At 35.2% G+C, this 17,044-nt stretch overlaps 2 protein-coding genes across 2 annotated transcripts in view; one reads left to right on the top strand and one right to left on the bottom strand.

Moving 5' to 3' along the window:
• Window positions 1-3,008: 3,008 nt before the first annotated feature.
• On the bottom strand, window positions 3,009-8,229 carry LOC110450046 (glucose-induced degradation protein 8 homolog). The gene is made up of 5 exons (XM_021497278.1): window positions 8,116-8,229; window positions 6,641-6,781; window positions 4,602-4,798; window positions 3,867-4,064; window positions 3,009-3,213 (listed from the first exon to the last, which is right to left on the bottom strand). Exons 2-5 carry the CDS (start codon window positions 6,771-6,773, stop codon window positions 3,034-3,036), a joined length of 708 nt encoding a protein of 235 aa, XP_021352953.1. The 5' UTR covers window positions 6,774-6,781; window positions 8,116-8,229; the 3' UTR covers window positions 3,009-3,033.
• Window positions 8,230-8,427: 198 nt separating this feature from the next.
• The window catches only part of LOC110450043 (rho GTPase-activating protein 39-like), a 170,690-nt gene continuing 162,073 nt past the window's right edge, over window positions 8,428-17,044 (top strand). The window contains exon 1 of the mRNA XM_021497271.1: window positions 8,428-8,550. Within this exon, the coding sequence (XP_021352946.1) occupies window positions 8,540-8,550 (11 nt within the window). The 5' untranslated portion in view covers window positions 8,428-8,539. The remainder of the gene's footprint in view (window positions 8,551-17,044) is intronic.

Consider the following 17,044-nt stretch of genomic DNA (forward strand, 5'->3'; position numbering starts at 1 on the left):
TGTGAACTTTGTGTAACATAGGACTCAGGCCCCACAGAACAGTAGATATACAGGCGCCTGTGTAGATTAACAGATCACAGGGGCCTGTACAGAAAAGTAGTTAATGTGTTAGATAAAACATTCACAGGATGTTTTCGTTCATTGTTTCACATTTTTAAAACATTCAATTACTCTGACATCAGAAAGTTTTGAGGGGTCCAAATTTCATGGTTTTCTGAAAAACTACCATTTCGTGGATTACAAGTACCCACTAACACGGAGAATTGCTTCAAGTCAAACTTGTAATTACTTCATGGACCTATGAATTTGTGGATGAAAATTACTCACAAGATCAATGAAATTAAAAAACCCACAAAAATCAGTGTTTTAACAATAATATAAATTTCAGGGTTGACTAGCATAATAAAGTTGTCTCTATTAACTATGAAACATATTCTCTGTTCTTATAGCAAGGATTCTACTGTAGCCAAGAACAATGATAATGCAGAAGCCTAAGGAGATAACCGGACCATCAGACCCTGCATAGGTACCTGAAAATTTGCAACATTTCTCAGAGTTTTTGTTTGTTTTTGTTTTACACCCTATGAACAGTATAAACAGCCATGGTCATTTAAGGACGTGCCAGGTTTTGGTTATTGGAGGAAAGCCGGAGTACCTGGAGAAAAACCGCCGACTTGTGACAGGTACCTGGCTACTACCCCATGTACTGTTGGCATCTAACCCGCGACCCTGTGGTGGAGGGCTAGTGATCGTAGATGGTCAGACATCTAACCCGCGACCCTGTGGTGGAGGGCTAGTGATCGTAGATGGTCAGACATCTAACCCGCGACCCTGTGGTGGAGGGCTAGTGATCGTAGATGGTCAGACATCTAACCCGCGACCCTGTGGTGGAGGGCTAGTGATCGTAGATGGTCAGACATCTAACCCGCGACCCTGTGGTGGAGGGCTAGTGATCGTAGATGGTCAGACATCTAACCCGCGACCCTGTGGTAGAGGGCTAGTGATTGTAGATGGTCAGATGCCTAAACCACAGATGCCTAAACCATTCGGCCACGGGGGCTTCTGATATATATTTACACTAAAAGCTACATACATGTTTATTTCAGCATAAGAACGCAAATTAACACACTTTTATATAAAACAAAGAGGAAACATATTGCAACCATTCATCATGAGATATAGATCTGAATTGAACAACAAACTGAAATATTTCTTCCACAGCTTACCAGGAATTTAAAATAGAATATTCATCAATGTGTACAAGTTGACCTCTAGACATCTACATTATGCAGACTGTAAGTTACCTTATGAAGTTTTGATCAACCTGGATCATTTATTAACTCATTCACCCCTGAAAACAAATGTGAATCTTTCGATTCAAAGGTTGGAATAGTTAATTATGAAATTTAGGGGAAGAATGAGTTAAAATCAAATATATGATCTAGTCCTAATATATTGATAACCCCATCAAACATAAAATATTGATTAAAGCATTTTGAATGCAGTTTCTGACGTGGTTTTAGTGACGCTTAAACTCTAAATATGAAGAAAAAGACATAATTTTTCTCACTTGTCATATATGGGTTACTCTAACTTGTATAAATCAGGATCTTAAGTCTATTTATCTATTTATAGACTGAAGTCTCATCTTTCAAACACTGTCTATATTTGGAACACATGTTAAAATGGTCTATCTAATTATGTGCCATGCCATACATGGGTCTAAATGATGGTCAAACTAATAGAAAGGCAAGTCATTTAAAGCACAATTATGAAAACAATATCATACATGTTTGAAATATGTTTTATAAACAATGAACCTGAACCCAAGTTTACAAACTTTTCTTAATTTCATTTTTTCTCTCTCTTAATTTTCTACAAATAAGCATTTATTAAGTTAAGGAATACTCCTTCAATATATATTTTCAAGTCAAGAAATTTCCTTAAGGATCTCTGTCCCTGTTATTTTTTGTATATAGAGTAACCTCCCTTTAACATCCATTTGGATGTAATTGTAACTCAGATGGGCAAGGACCCTTCCTTTGACAGGTAGAGCGATTGTATAACAATCTGAAGTCCAGTGTTCAAATTCCGATATATCCCCGCTACATTTTTTTTCCACTCAAAACACTGTTGTTGATCTATTTTGTTTACTTCAGCTTTAATATTTCTCATCAAAGTCCTGCAAGGTTTGATTTTCTTTTCAGAAATAATTTATCAAGGCTATACTCATGTCTGAAGGAAACCAAGTTTCCATGACTAAGTTACAGTTTTTGGCAGTGGTGCGGGATTCCTTAACTTCAAAATTATTTGTGAAACTGAAGCCCTCAACATGTTCATGTACGCACCATCAGAATGTATGTGTAGACTGGACAGTCAGTGGGAAGCAGTATCTTAGCTAGTAAGTAGTGCCATCTTATAGCCAGATAGTGACAAGACTCTCAGCAGGCCTTTGTGAGTATGTTTTTGTCTCCCAAACATGACCTTTTACTCTTGGGTTTAAATTAAGGAAAAGTCTATTTGACATCTGTTTTTTGCCTTTCAGATTTCAGGAAAAAGGTGATTTGACTCGTGAAAATGCTAAATGTCAAGGACACCGAGTGGCATTTCATCCAGTGGGAAGCAATTTTGTAAAGCTAGGTAACCTATTACGTAGGCTCCAAACTTTTCCGAAATAATAAATTTACGAAACAGTTATATTTGTGTTTGCACCTCAATAATCTGAAGACATCTTCAAAATTCAAGGGCTATGCTCTTGATATAAAATATCTTCTTTTTAAGAAGGAGAGCACAACTTATGGAGTTTTGTGAATGAGCATATGCATATGAATCAGAATTTGTGAAATTGAACCATTTCAGAGATACTTCCTTTTTTCATGTGCTTGATGGCATCTTCATAAGATGTTTGATTTCATTTCTCATGTAACTGTCAGAATTGGAAATACATGTACTTTCATTGTGCCAAATACTGACATCTTGTTTCAGAAATTGTGTGTATTCACATACAGAAGAGTATGGAGATCTAATCGAGATTCACTCTGTTTTCTGTCCTTTTGGTTCGTCAATTGTTCCTTTTGAAAAGTCTGTCATTTTTGGATATTTCACTTTTTTCTTGTCCAGTTCCTCTTGTGACCATAGCAACAGTTTGAGTAAATTAGCTAACTTAGGTGTAGCGTCCACTTCTAAAATGGCAGCATTCAATTCACTCGCTACCTGTAAAACCAATATAAATTGATGTTTTATCTACTTATCAACTGGTAACAACTACCAATTTGTAGTAAGAAGCTACAAGTTATATGAGTGTTAATCAGAATGATAGCCTGCAACGGCAAGTGTAATCACGATCAGACCAACAGTACACAAAATACGTCCATATAGCAGCTTGGGCTGGACCAATTGTAGACTCACTACATTCGATATTGTCAAGCACGACAGCTCATCACCTTCGGACGAGTCGACCTGCTCACCGACATACAGACAAGTCAACTCGGCCACTTTACAAGCTCATTTTCACAACACTTTTACCCGTTTGAAAATAGAAGCATTTCTGATTACCATATGACTAATTTTTTTTCACATAAATATACATCATATAATTATAAATATATGTTGTATTCAATCTTAACTCATTCGCTCCTGAAGACACATTTGAACTCTTCCAATTCAAAGGTTGGAGTAGTTCATTGTGAAATTTCGGGGGTGAATGAGTTAAAGCCTAAAGATGAAAATTTTCCTGCAATTAGAAAGTGTAGTGATTAGTAGATTCTTTGAAGATTGAATGGGCCACTCAACACGATTCTACATATTTCTGCTCTTATCTAGGATACCTTGATCATTATCAGCAGATTTAAATATGAACAACAAACCTTCTGTCTCTGTGAAGGATGAAGGAGTTCTCCGAATGGTGAATTTTCTGGATTTTCGAATGCAAGAAGTGCAAGTGTTCTTTCCAGTTCCGATAAGATCTCTGGGTTTTCTTCTCCCCTCTCTGCCAGATGGGTTTGGGCATATTCTAAAGCAGCTTCAATGTTTTTGTCTCGAATCAGCTCAATCAGTTGTTGTTGCTTATGAAAACAAAATAAATTTAAGTTTGTTGTGTAAACCTAAATTTTTGATTGCAATATCTCCAAGAAAAGACAAATTTGAAAAATCATACACTAAGAATGACAGTCAATGCCTGTCACAGCAATCACCTGCCCATGGCTACAACCAAGAAACTTAACTACATGAATGAAGAATTTCCCAACTGCATTTTACTACTAGCTTATCTCTCCATTGTTTGAGAACTTAGGAATCAGACATCAAAGTGATCAAAATAAAAAATAAAAATCTAAATAATTCAACATTCTAGAGATGGGTGCCAGTCTACTACTCAAAGTAAACAAAAGGATTTTTTAAAATGAGCTATAAGTGAAAATGCCGTCAAAATTTGTTAATGATAAAAACTGTTCTCAATCTGCTAGAACAACGAAGCAAATGTAAATTGATTTTTCTTCAGCTGAGCATAACCGGTACTTGCATTTATTGTTATTGAAAGTTAGTGAAATTACTGAATAATCCTTAACCTGTAATAGTTGATAAATATCTTGATAATAACTCACCTGTAAATGAAAATACAAGTATCTGTCATTGTCTAATAATTCAGGATGAATATTGTTCACGAGAGATATGGCATCTTGGATTTTTCCTTCCTGAATGGCCTCTCTGATTTTTATTCTTTCGTCCAGCTGATCCAGATCAATGGATGGCTGTACTCCAGACTCCACTCGGAACTTCTCTGCAGCTTCCTTAAATCCCTCTATAAATCAAAGATTACATAGGAATATAAACAAGAGGCCCATGCGCCTTAACGGTCACCTGAGTCTACAATATTTATTTTTTTTGTTGAAATATGTACCAATTTGAGTAAAAAATAGTATAATGTTAACTTAACTTTGTCAGGACCATGAGCTGATCATTCCTAGACCAATTTTAAGTGAGATCGGCCTATTAGAATTTAGTAGCAAAATAGCGGCCATGGCAGCCAAATTGTATTTCTGATTGACCCGAAAAATAACAACACTTTGTCAGGACCATGAGCTGATCATTCCTACAAAGTTTCAGTTCAATCGGCCTAGCAGAACTTGACTTTAAGTTTGAAATAGTTTTTCAAAATGGCGGCCGTGGCGGCCATATTGGATTTCTGATCGACCCGAAAAATAACAACACTTTGTCAGGACCATGAGGTGATCATTCCTACCAACTTTCAGTTCAATCGGCCCAGCAGAACTTGACTTTAAGTTTGAAATGTAAAATGTTAACGGATGACGGACGACGACGGACGAAAACGGATAGCAATAGGTCACTTGAGCTAAAGCTCAGGTGACCTAAAAAGTAAATAAAAAAGGATTTAAAGAAAAAAACATCAACTACAGTGTTTTTCCTCGGTAAACCCTTCCTCGATATTCCAGGGGTTACACTCACTTTTGCTCTCTGCACCCTTGGAATATATCATTACAAAATTGAAGGCTTAGTGTGTTTCACCTTGCGTGCGAGACAAGAAGACTAGTTCGATCCTTTGACGTACATCAAAAGAATCTCTCAGTTGCCTAACAGGACAGGTATCAGCCTAGCTAGCAATTGGTCAGTTTCATTCCACCTAAGCCCAATCATAAAGCTAGCCCTGTGCCTTCAACTTTAATATGACATATTCCAGGGGTGCAGAGAATGCAGGTGAGTGTTACCCCTGGAGTATCGTGGATGCAGTAAAACTAGACAGTATTATGTTTAATTTTCAAATTGATGCCTAGATATTTTGGGCTGTTAGTTTAACAAGCCTGTGCTTTATAAATCTCAACAGCACACTCTATAAATTCCAGCAGCTAAAGTAGTTAAAATTTTACAGTGAAATAAACAAGACTGGGATAGAAACTTGGCAAGATAAATGAGAAAAACTTTGAGAGAAACTCTCTACTGTAATCTGTAGGAGACAGACTTGGATAGAAGCTAGGCAATAAATAATAGGAGCATTATTCCTTACTGCTAAAACAGCCAGAGACTATATAATCTAATGCTATAACAGCTTGCTGGACAAGAAAAAAGTCCAGTGTTTGCCGCTTTGACAAATACTATATATTAAATTATCTCCCTTTGACCACCAAGGACGCCAAACTTTATAATTTACAGGCAGGGCCTCTTTCGCGTATCCAGTTCAACCAGTTAAAATGGTTAAACCTGAAAGAAAACGACAGGCCAAGATTTTGGTAAAGGGCCCTTGTGAGCAGGAATAGGGATTATGTCATCAGCATTTAGCAAAAACTGGAAAATTTCATCAGTGTTCCCACATGTACATGCAGGTTTGGGAAAATATCATAAATTTGGAAAAAATTAAACCTACACTGTGCAAAAAGTTTTCCTCTATCTTAATCTTAGAGTAGAATTTATAGCAATAAATAAACACATACATTTTCAGTGATTTCATTCTTGATATATTGTTATTTATTCTCCGAAACTGCATTTTTTAGCTCGACCTATATAGTTCGGTCCAAGTGCATTTGTTTATCGTGGAATATTTCTGTGCCACCTGAACTGTTTCAACCGGGATACGCCATTGTATCCCAGGTAACACATGTGAACATGACCAGGAATAGTTTTATTATACCTGTGACCAGGTAGTTCATGATCAGATTGTTCATGTCTGCACGGGTGATGTGAACATTGTGTAGCCGGTCCATCCATTCATCCTTTCCCACGTCATCATTTTTTTCCGCACTAGCACGACCTCCGAAGTTCATGGCGATTTCTGCAAACAATGCAACATTCCATTCTTAACATAAATGGATATTTTTCATTGATAATAAACTCAAGAAAATAGGCTCAAAGTGGATATTTTTTCTTGCATAAGTGCAAAGTGAAAGTGCTAAAAGAACATACTGCTAGAATTCTGAAAATAGTGAACTGGCACATATTTATAGTTAAACTGTAGTTCAAAATGAAGAATAAAATGACTAATATCATTTCCAAAGTATTGCTTAATTATGACAAGGTTCTGATTAGTCACAAAAGATAAAATGTACACTTTGCTAACATTTTCCATTGGTGCGTGACTAATGTAACAGTGGTTTTTATTTTCTCAATGACTCTGGCTTACTAGTCTTATGCTCTACCAAATGAGCTAAAGAGAAATTCTCCCTAGCCGAGTTGGTAGAAAGCGGCTAGTATTTTACCAGGCTGACATACTCTCCCTCCAGGAAATAATTAGTCCTGAGTTTCCCAGGGGTCATAGTGATTCTTGTGAAAGTATCGCTGAGTATATTAATTTGTTGATATTACCCAGGTCCCTACATGCATATATGGGCGCCAATGTAACAGCAGTCAATATTTTCTCAGTGCCTCTGCTAGGAGTCGAACCCGTGCCCTCTAGCTAACTAGTCTATAATACTCTACCCAATGAACTAAAGAGAAATCTCCCTGGCCAAGTCTGTAGGAAGCATCTAGTATTTAACCAGGTAGTCTGAATTATTCTGACGTTTTTTGTATCGGTCTGGCGTGGATTAACGTCAGAACTCTGGCCCTATCTAACATGCAGGAAATAAGCGGCCCGCGCTAGGGTCGCTCTTCCAACTGATATTTTAGAAACAAATCGTCTCTTTCACACACGTCACACATGGATCGAAAGATCTATTCTTTATCAGTTTGAAGAGTGACCCTGGCGTGGGTCGCTTATTTCCCGCATGTTATAGAGGGCCGGAGTTCTGAAGTTAATCGACGCCAAACCGATATAAAAAACAAGTTGATAAAACATCAGAGTAATTCGGACTATTTACCAGGGTGACACTACTGAAATAAAACATTTCTATATATGTACTGCATTAATTGCTGCAAGTGATCAGCTTCGAAATACTTAAGTTAAATATATTCATACAGTATCAATGTTTAACTTAGACACTACAAATTGGTGTATATCCGTTCATATTCATGTGAATCAGCATCGTTCCTGGTTCTCACATCTTTTTNGGGGGGGGGGGGGGGGGGGGGGGGGGGGGCTGCCGGTTAATATGAATCATTCAGTAAACGTTCACACAAACAAATATAACAAACTTTACATAAAAATGTGTATATAGTTAAATAAATTACCCAAATATTCTATTGTTTTTGTCGTTTAGAACCAAGATTAGATGTTATTTTATCCCAGATAATGCTGCTGTCATATTTCTGCTTTGTTTACTCCATATTGCGGAAGTTCAAGAGGAATAGCCGGATGTTTATTGTACGCATGCGTAACAGCTTTGGAGTGAAGATGCAGTGATTAATTAATTCTGGTAACATTAAAAGAAGAGCATCTCCCGGTGGACACAAACTGGAGTGTGTTTTGCGTACATGTGACCAAAATAATTGATTGATACCGGGGTTAATCTTTCGCTGCTTGTCGTGACAACGCCTCGAGAAAACAAGATGGCGGATGAGCAGCCTGTAAATTGCTCCTGTATTAGAGACATGTAAACTTCCGCATAATTTACCTTATTAAGGGTACTGAGCCCCCATTTCCAGAAAGAACGATATGGCTGAAAGGTAGGCACTGCTTGCTATATGTATTTTTCATTGATTGCTATTTTAAATGAAATCAATAGACGTTTTATAGTTTGACAGTTCTTCTGGTTCAAAAGATGAAGGTGTTGCCTGCGCATGACTTCAACAGTAGTCAAAATGAATTCTCACCGGATTCAGAGGCTGTATGTCTATGCTACTTTATTTCAGTATGTCGAGTTTGAAATTATGTAGACGTACTTCAAATTACAGTTATTTATATGGACATCCATTTATTGTTAATGTGAGCCAAATGCAATACACAACGTTGTGTATTGTACACACAGGCATTAATAAAACATTAGGGGGCACCTGCCTACAAGTGGGATTCGCTATAACTAATTTATTGGTTGTTCCCTATAACTGTCCATTTTTAATGAATCAATCTTTGCAAAATAATGAAATATTTAGCTTCAAGTGGATGAGTTAAAAGTAAACAATGGTTTTGACATAATGCCAAGATTATTCATTCATTGGTTCTACTAGCTAGCCAAAATTGTATCCTTTTAGTGAAACACATATATTGGCATGTTTCACTATCAAAACAATTGTTTCTGTTAACTATCTAGCTTTGATTTGCATATAATCATATGGTGTGGATAATCTATTATGTTATATCAATTACGGTACAGTGATACACATTCACAGTATGCTGTCGCGGATATAAATAGTATGGTTGCATCCTCTTCTCACATTCCAATGAATCAAAAGTGATTAGATACTAACGTATTATTAAACATGTGCCTAACGTGACTCAGAATGGAAGTCATAGAAGATAAAGCCTGTATCTAACAATATATAACAATATCTGTTTTTGTGTTCCTCTTTAATATTATTATTATATATACTATTTGATTTAAATATAATTCTGAATACGTCATTCACATTGCTATTGAATGTTGGAGGCTGTTAAAAGTAAACAACTTTCAGAAAATGAAGCACACCATACATAGCTTACCAATATATCCATTCAGCATTACATGCATGTAAGTGTTAAATGACCAAGGCACCTGCACCATAAGGATGCCTTAAGGGATTATAACACTATAACTTTAATGCTTAAATATTACAATTCACAGGCAGATTTTAGTAATGGAAGTTGTCTAGCTAACAAAACCAACTTCCGTTACTAAACTATGTCTGCTACTAGTGTGCTGAATGAAAAAAATGACCTGTAATATTATGTGCTAAGACAGTGACGGATGCATTATTTCAGAATGATATGCTGTTTAATTAATAGAGATTATAGCTTAGGACTGGGATAAACAGTATGTCTCTGCCACTGTAGGAAAATAGCTAAAATATTTATATGAGGAAAAACATTTAAATAATGGTGCTGAACTTGTCCTTTATCCTTACTCGGTACCCTTATAACATTAAACACAGTACATGTACACCATTATTTTTGGGACATGCAATATGAAAATGCCCTGTCATCTAATAATGACATCTTCCCCCTCAAATCTTGACTTAACTACAGTGTAATCAGGAATGCACAGAGATTTTGCTGGACAGCCTGTGTAAGATATATTCAGTTCCAGCTTCCTATCCGACATATCTCTACAGGAAATTCGGTATTGCTATTTAGAGATTTTTGCTAGAATTATTAAGACATTGTTAATAGGTAGGGAAACAGAATCACTGTAACAGTTTACAGACTAGTTTGTGCAATCACAGTCACATTCATTTCCTGGAAATAGCTGTTTGTCAGCAGTGATTCCGTTATGACTGTGATGATCATTATGTTCATCCATGATAAAATAAAATTATGGTTAATTTGCGATTGACTGTCTTGCCAAAACAAGAAAAGATAAGAGAAACCTTCATTTCAAATAGGAAAAAAGTAATTAAAAAGTAGACATTTTGCATACTTTACATATGAAACAACTTCCCAAAATAAATGTAAAATAATATAAATTATTGTTAAATCTGATACAAAATTGATTCAGACAGGGATATATAGGATAGAGAGTCGGGGGCCAGGGTGTACTAATCTAGAATGTGTGCTACTACATACCAGTCTATCAACTCTTCCTATTGTACTATATGTACATTATAATTATGTACAGAGGTGGTAGTATATTCCTCATCAGAGATGCCAGGATATGCCTGGTCTGTCTGTACCATATAATGGTACAATGGGAATGGTATGTAATGGTGCTGGATAGGGATACTGGTGAAGGGGGGCTAGCCACTGGGGATTGAGTAAGACTGTCTGGGTAAAGCAATGCATTGATTTCCTCTACATATTCTACTGCATTCAGGCAGATAGGTGGCATAGTGTGGTTTAGTAGGTGTTAGCTAGGCCTATGATACTCTATGTATACCGTAGTCAACAGAAATATGCTGTTCATGCGATTTATGGAATCAAAACTACAATATATAATAAAGCTCTTGTCCCTAGAACAAGAGATGCAATGTACACGGAGGTACATCCACCATTCTTTAGGGTATTTCTAAATCAAAATGAAATGAGTCTTTGTTGTTTTTATTTTGGCGAGGCTCTGTGGAGGTAAAATGAAAGTTCACGACTTGCTTCATATAAAGCTTCTGAAATGGAACTCAGGGCTAATTAATATGTGAACACAGGGTAATTATTATGTGAACACTGGGTTATTATTATGTGAACACAGGGTTATATAATTATCATGTGAACACAGGGTTATTATTATGTGAACACTGGGTTCTTATTATGTGAACACTGGGTTATATTATTATTATGTGAAGACAGGGTTATTATTGTGTGAACACAGGGTTGTTATTATTATGTGAACACAGGGTTATTATTATGTGAACACAGGGTTATTATTATGTGAACATGGTTATTATTATGTGAACACTCGGTTATTATTATGTGAACACAGGGTTATTAATATGTGAACACAGGGTTATTATTATGTGAACACAGGGTTATATTATTATTATGTGAACACAGGGTTATTATTATGTGAACACAGGGCTATTATTATGGGAACACATGGTTATTATTGTATGTGAACACAAGGTTATTATGATGATGTGAAAATTGGGTTATGATTATGATGTGAACACATAATTGTTCTTAGGACATGAACACTGTTATTAGGATGTAACATAGTTGTTTTTAGGATGGGAATGCTTTGTAGTAGGTACCTGTTACCGTGTAATCATGAATATTTTAGATGTTATAGCAGTGTTGCTTTCAAGCTTACTATCGGGAATGTTGGACAGACAACAGATGGCGTCATAAAAAACATGTACACAAATACTGGATCGATGCACAAAAACTTCATAATTCGTTCCATAATTTATTCTAATTATAGCGATGATGCCACAACTTATTGTCCTTTTTGCAATCGACCATATAGGAATACTTCATATTAATTCAGGATTTTATTTTGTGAGTGGATTTATTTTGTGACACAGACTTTAGAATTTTGTAATTCATTATCATAAAACCTTCACTTTTACATGTCATTTATTTGTAACGTTGACATTGACATTAGCCTAATGTATACAGTACCTGTCACGACTGAACCCTATATCCAAAATCTTGTATGCATACATATAGGTACCTTCAGCTAGATTCCATTATGTACACTTGTATATAAAATAAACAACAACTACTCTATCTTCTCAAGGGAAATGTACTGTACAAATACTAAAATGTGATAAGCATCGGATAAGCTGGAGATGGGGTTATTGCAGGGGTATGGATCATACAAGATAATGAATTTGAGGCTCCATAAAAATTGACCTGTGGGCTAATTATCAGGCATGGGCTTACCGCAGGATAAATATGGTAGATCTCTGTTGTGTTTGGTTTGATCAATTTACAGTCTCTTTTCCAAAATAAACCAGCATTTTAGATTCTGTACTGTTGCTATGAAGATGCAATCATAGTTTTTACATTTTGTTCTAAAAATGTAGAAATTATTCCTGAACTCATCTTCCTTTTCGTTTAAAGAATCTTATTGAAATAATAAACAGTATATGGATTATATGTATATTTTATTTAAGTGATATATCGTGGTCATGATCATTACTTGATGTTTAATTACTCAATGAAGATTGGAAGAGTATTTCCAAAACTGGTAAATGTTTTAAACATAGACATTATTTTCTCTCGGAAATCCTGGATATTCTAAAGGTAAACGTAACAGTTAGTTTTTTACTACGATATTGTAAGTTATTGGAATTTGGTACAATTTTATCTGGGCCTGCTGATCATTAGGAATATCGAAATGTTTTTAACCAAAGTTGTCTGTCTGTGGTGTGATATATTATTAATGAATGGGGAGGATATTGAAGTATTTGTCAGATGTATGAATAAGTTATTTTTAATCTGTCTTTGATCGATACCAAGTTGAATTGGTTAATCAATACACATGGGCTCTATCAAATTAATTCTGTAATAACACGCTCGGCTGTCATGGGATTTTTTCCCCTTATCATAATTTTCGCCTCTGTGGGATAGAATTATTAAATTGTCAGCAGTACTGATGTTATTTCTAGTGAGGATTGGGAAAATATGAATGAAAGAGACTGTTCCTCAATATTTCTCTTGACATTACTTGCCTAGATATTATCTTGCAATTGTGTATTTCGCGTGGTGAAATACCGAATTGCGTAAGCGACCTCTATAATTATCTAATGTTGATTATTTTCAGCATTCCAACTCATTACACTTATCAAGATGAAGCCAGTGCTGTTCCTTAATATTCATATTGTATTATTTTTGCACTAGTGAAATTTTGAATGTCGGAGTCACATGGTCTGCTAAATTATGTTTTTTTTTTTTTTTCTTCAATGGTGTGTGCGTGCGGGTCGTATGAAGATCAAGATCTAATTGTTATTCAAAGCTTTTAAAGGTCTGATTTAAATTTGAATGCACAAGAAGGTTTTGTAAAATTACATGATTTATCATGCAGCGAAAATAATGAGGTGTCAACTGGAAACTTGTCATTCTGAGCTCTAGTACCATTACGGAGCATACGGTTTAAAATGTTAAAATTTTTGTTCTGGAAATTGTTCGAAATTTCGTGGGCAGTTTAAAGGATAATATTATGGATATATTAGTAGAAAATCATTTGAAACAGTTGTATGAATGAGTTACAGCCGATCATTATGTCATCTGATAGTATGGTTCGGGAGGAAATACCTTCGCTTTGTTGGTAAATCTCCCAGTTTGAGGACAATAATCAATAGGAAATGAGAGGACAGAATCTCCTGTTTCCTAGAGATCCTCAGAAATCCAAGGGTGGGTCTATAATGGACGCAGCAGAATTTCAACAACTGATCAATGTAGTGTTAGTGCTAAATGTACAAAAATTTGACCCTAAATATATTGTACATTATGTAGGAAATACAAGACATATCTTCAAAATTTACAGAGTTTGTACAAAGTCCTTGGGTTCAAAATATTAACAGTTTTTTTTACCCTAATGAGCATTTTTTGTCAAGGTACTTGTTGGATCCAAATTAGTAAACTTATATGCTTTATTGCCAGTATTGTACAAGCTTGGTCCCAGGGTTCAAATTACTGATGGCCTTTTTGATAGCAATGAACAAGGTTCTGGGGTCCAAATTATTAACAGGTTTTCTTGGGTCAAAATTATCAACAGGTTTTTGATGGTAATGTACAATATCCTTGGTTCCAAGTTATTCACAGCTTTTTGATGGTAATTTACAAGGTCATCAGTCCAGATTATTTACAGTTTTTGACAGCTTTGTGCAGTGTCTTTGTCCATATTAACATCTTTTTGAAAGTAGTGTACAAAGTTCTGGTCAAAGTTATTTTAACAGCTTTTTGACAGTTATGGACAATGTTGTCAAAATAATTTAACAGATTTTTGACATTGAAAAAGTGCAATTTGATACATGGTTATTTCTCCTTGTTTTTCAAAGGACATATCATATTTATAGGAAACAGATTTTTTTTTACTTCGCCTTTAAATACACATTCCAGGTATTTGTGTCTCATAGTATTTTGCACTAGAGTGTCTTCTCTGCCCATTCATGATTGATAACAGTCTAAAGGAAATTTCCACCATAATTTCCACCCAGAACTGAAACCTGTTTGGATCTTTTTGTGTGAGTTCATGCTTCAATTGACCTTTATTGGTTTGTGAACTCGTAAATAACCCTGATTTGTGTTTGTTTATTCTATACAAATTGCTAGATGTATAGTATATGGGGTCGAGGGATTTTAAAAAAGTGCTGGATATAAAGACCTATAAGATTGTATTTGTGTATGATTTACATATATATAAATAGTTGCCTTTCCACTTATAGGACATTGTATTGACATTGCTTTGAATAAAAGTAGGTTGTGGAAGAATGTTTGCGTGTTAAAATAATATTGATATAGTTGTAAGTAAGTAAAAGTATTTTGGTCCATCAAAGGAATGGTAGGCTTAAATTTGAAGGAATGCTAGCTTTCTGTGTATGTGTGCACATGTGTATTTGCGGGTTTGGGGGAAGACTAATGCATATGTATTAACAGGTAAAACATTCATATCAGGTATATCAAATAATATATCTTACACCTGCTGTACAATCTATTTTATCTGTATATCTATAAATAAATATACTAGGAATTATTGTCTTAACTCATTCACCCCTGCAATTTTATAATGAACTTTTGCAACCTATGAATTGATAGAGTTCAAATGTGTCTTCAGGGGAGAATGAGTTAAAGTGCAATGCTGATATTATGGAATGTGAATTCACTGTTGTTTTTTTTACCTAGATTTTGTAATTTCTTAGAAATTGTCATTTTCAAATCTGCTTTGTCATTGTCACCCTAAGGGTTTTCTTCATGTTTGACTTTCATGATATATGTAAATTGTAGATGTTTTTTGTTCAGCATGATTTTTTTATGACAAGGTATACATACATATTGAGCAGATGCAGGGATTCATACTTTTTCTCAAATTTTCTTCTGATTATGTACAAGAAAACCATGTTTCATTTATAACAAATGGGTGTGGCGCATACTGGTCAGCACCCCACAGTCATTATATAAATATTATGTTTCATAATACTTGCGTACAAACTGTATGGTGGGGATCTGCGCCACGCCCCTTTGGCATTGACAAAAAAATAATAAAATGCTCACTGAGTGATAATTCAGACATGATATTTCAGGACTTCCTTAAACCCTTCCTGTTGTTTATAACATATGACCTTAACTTTTGCAAAAAAATAAACTCGGAACACTATCAAATTTAGTTTTAAAGATCATATACATATATTTCAAAGCTGTGAAAAGGCCTAGTCTTTGACCTTATGGCCATTCCTGTCGGAGAGCTTGTACACAGTGTACATTCATGCCTAGGGTTTATTATAAGGTAGACTATTGTACATTTTGAGACGATTATAAGGTGGTTAGTAGATACCCTAGGAGACCCATTCCAAGGTCACATTGACCTTATAAAGACATTCGTTTAAACTTTGACGAAGCATTTGTATTGAAGGAGGAGACTCTGTACGGTAGTAACATGGTGTGTACCGAGTAAGTATATATATATATAGACCATTGAATTTCTGAACGATATTTGAAAATCCATTTGCTGCATACAGTGTATTTTAATACAGTGTATTTTAAACTAGATTAAACAGTATTACAAGCGCACTGTTAGAATTCAGTTAAATGTACCTGTGGAACGTGTTTCCAGCAGCGAAGTTGGGGATTTGTCTTAACTTCTTGTATCTGCTAAAAATAATATGGACATATCCTTAATCTTAAGCCTGGAGGGGGTATTCCATGTGTCAGTCGGATTTGTACGCTCCTAATCCTTCACAATATACCCTGTTTAACTGTTTACATAGTCAGGACTGATTTTCTGTGTCAGTAGGTGAGCGAGATTTCAGTTTAATATTGACAGTTTCGGACCAGGTGCTGGATATTTATGTCTTGCATGAACAAATTCAAATTAGATTTAGCAAGTTTGATATGAAGATATATGGGTTAGTTAATTTAATGAAAAAATCCTGTAAATTAAACAAATAATGATAACCTGGAAATGATTTTCTGTGTCAGTAGGTGTTGTGAGATTTCAGTTTAATATTGAAAGTTTAGGACCAAGTGTTGGATATCTATACATTGCTTGAACTAATTAAAATAAGATTTTGCAAGTATGATATGAAGTTATATGGGTTAATTAATGTAAATGAAATTTCCTGCAAACTAAGCAAGTATTGATAACCTGAAGCAAGGTATTTGAAGTATATGTTTCCATCATTATCAGCAACATTGGGTTGCGAGACTGCTCTCAGCTGAAGACTGATTCATCAAATTTGAAAGATCTTGGGCATTTTCATGCCTTGTAACACATAAATGTCACCTATTTTTATATGACAACCGTACATGAAATTTGTTTCGAAAAGTATTTCAGTGATTTCGATTCGCGAGGAGGGGATTAAAATCTTTCATTTTCAGAATGATGAACGTATTTCATACGGAGATATATATATATATATGGGCTCTATCTACAGA

The sequence above is a fragment of the Mizuhopecten yessoensis genome, unplaced genomic scaffold, assembly GCF_002113885.1.
Source record: "Mizuhopecten yessoensis strain PY_sf001 unplaced genomic scaffold, ASM211388v2 scaffold4947, whole genome shotgun sequence".
Taxonomy (NCBI): domain Eukaryota; kingdom Metazoa; phylum Mollusca; class Bivalvia; order Pectinida; family Pectinidae; genus Mizuhopecten; species Mizuhopecten yessoensis.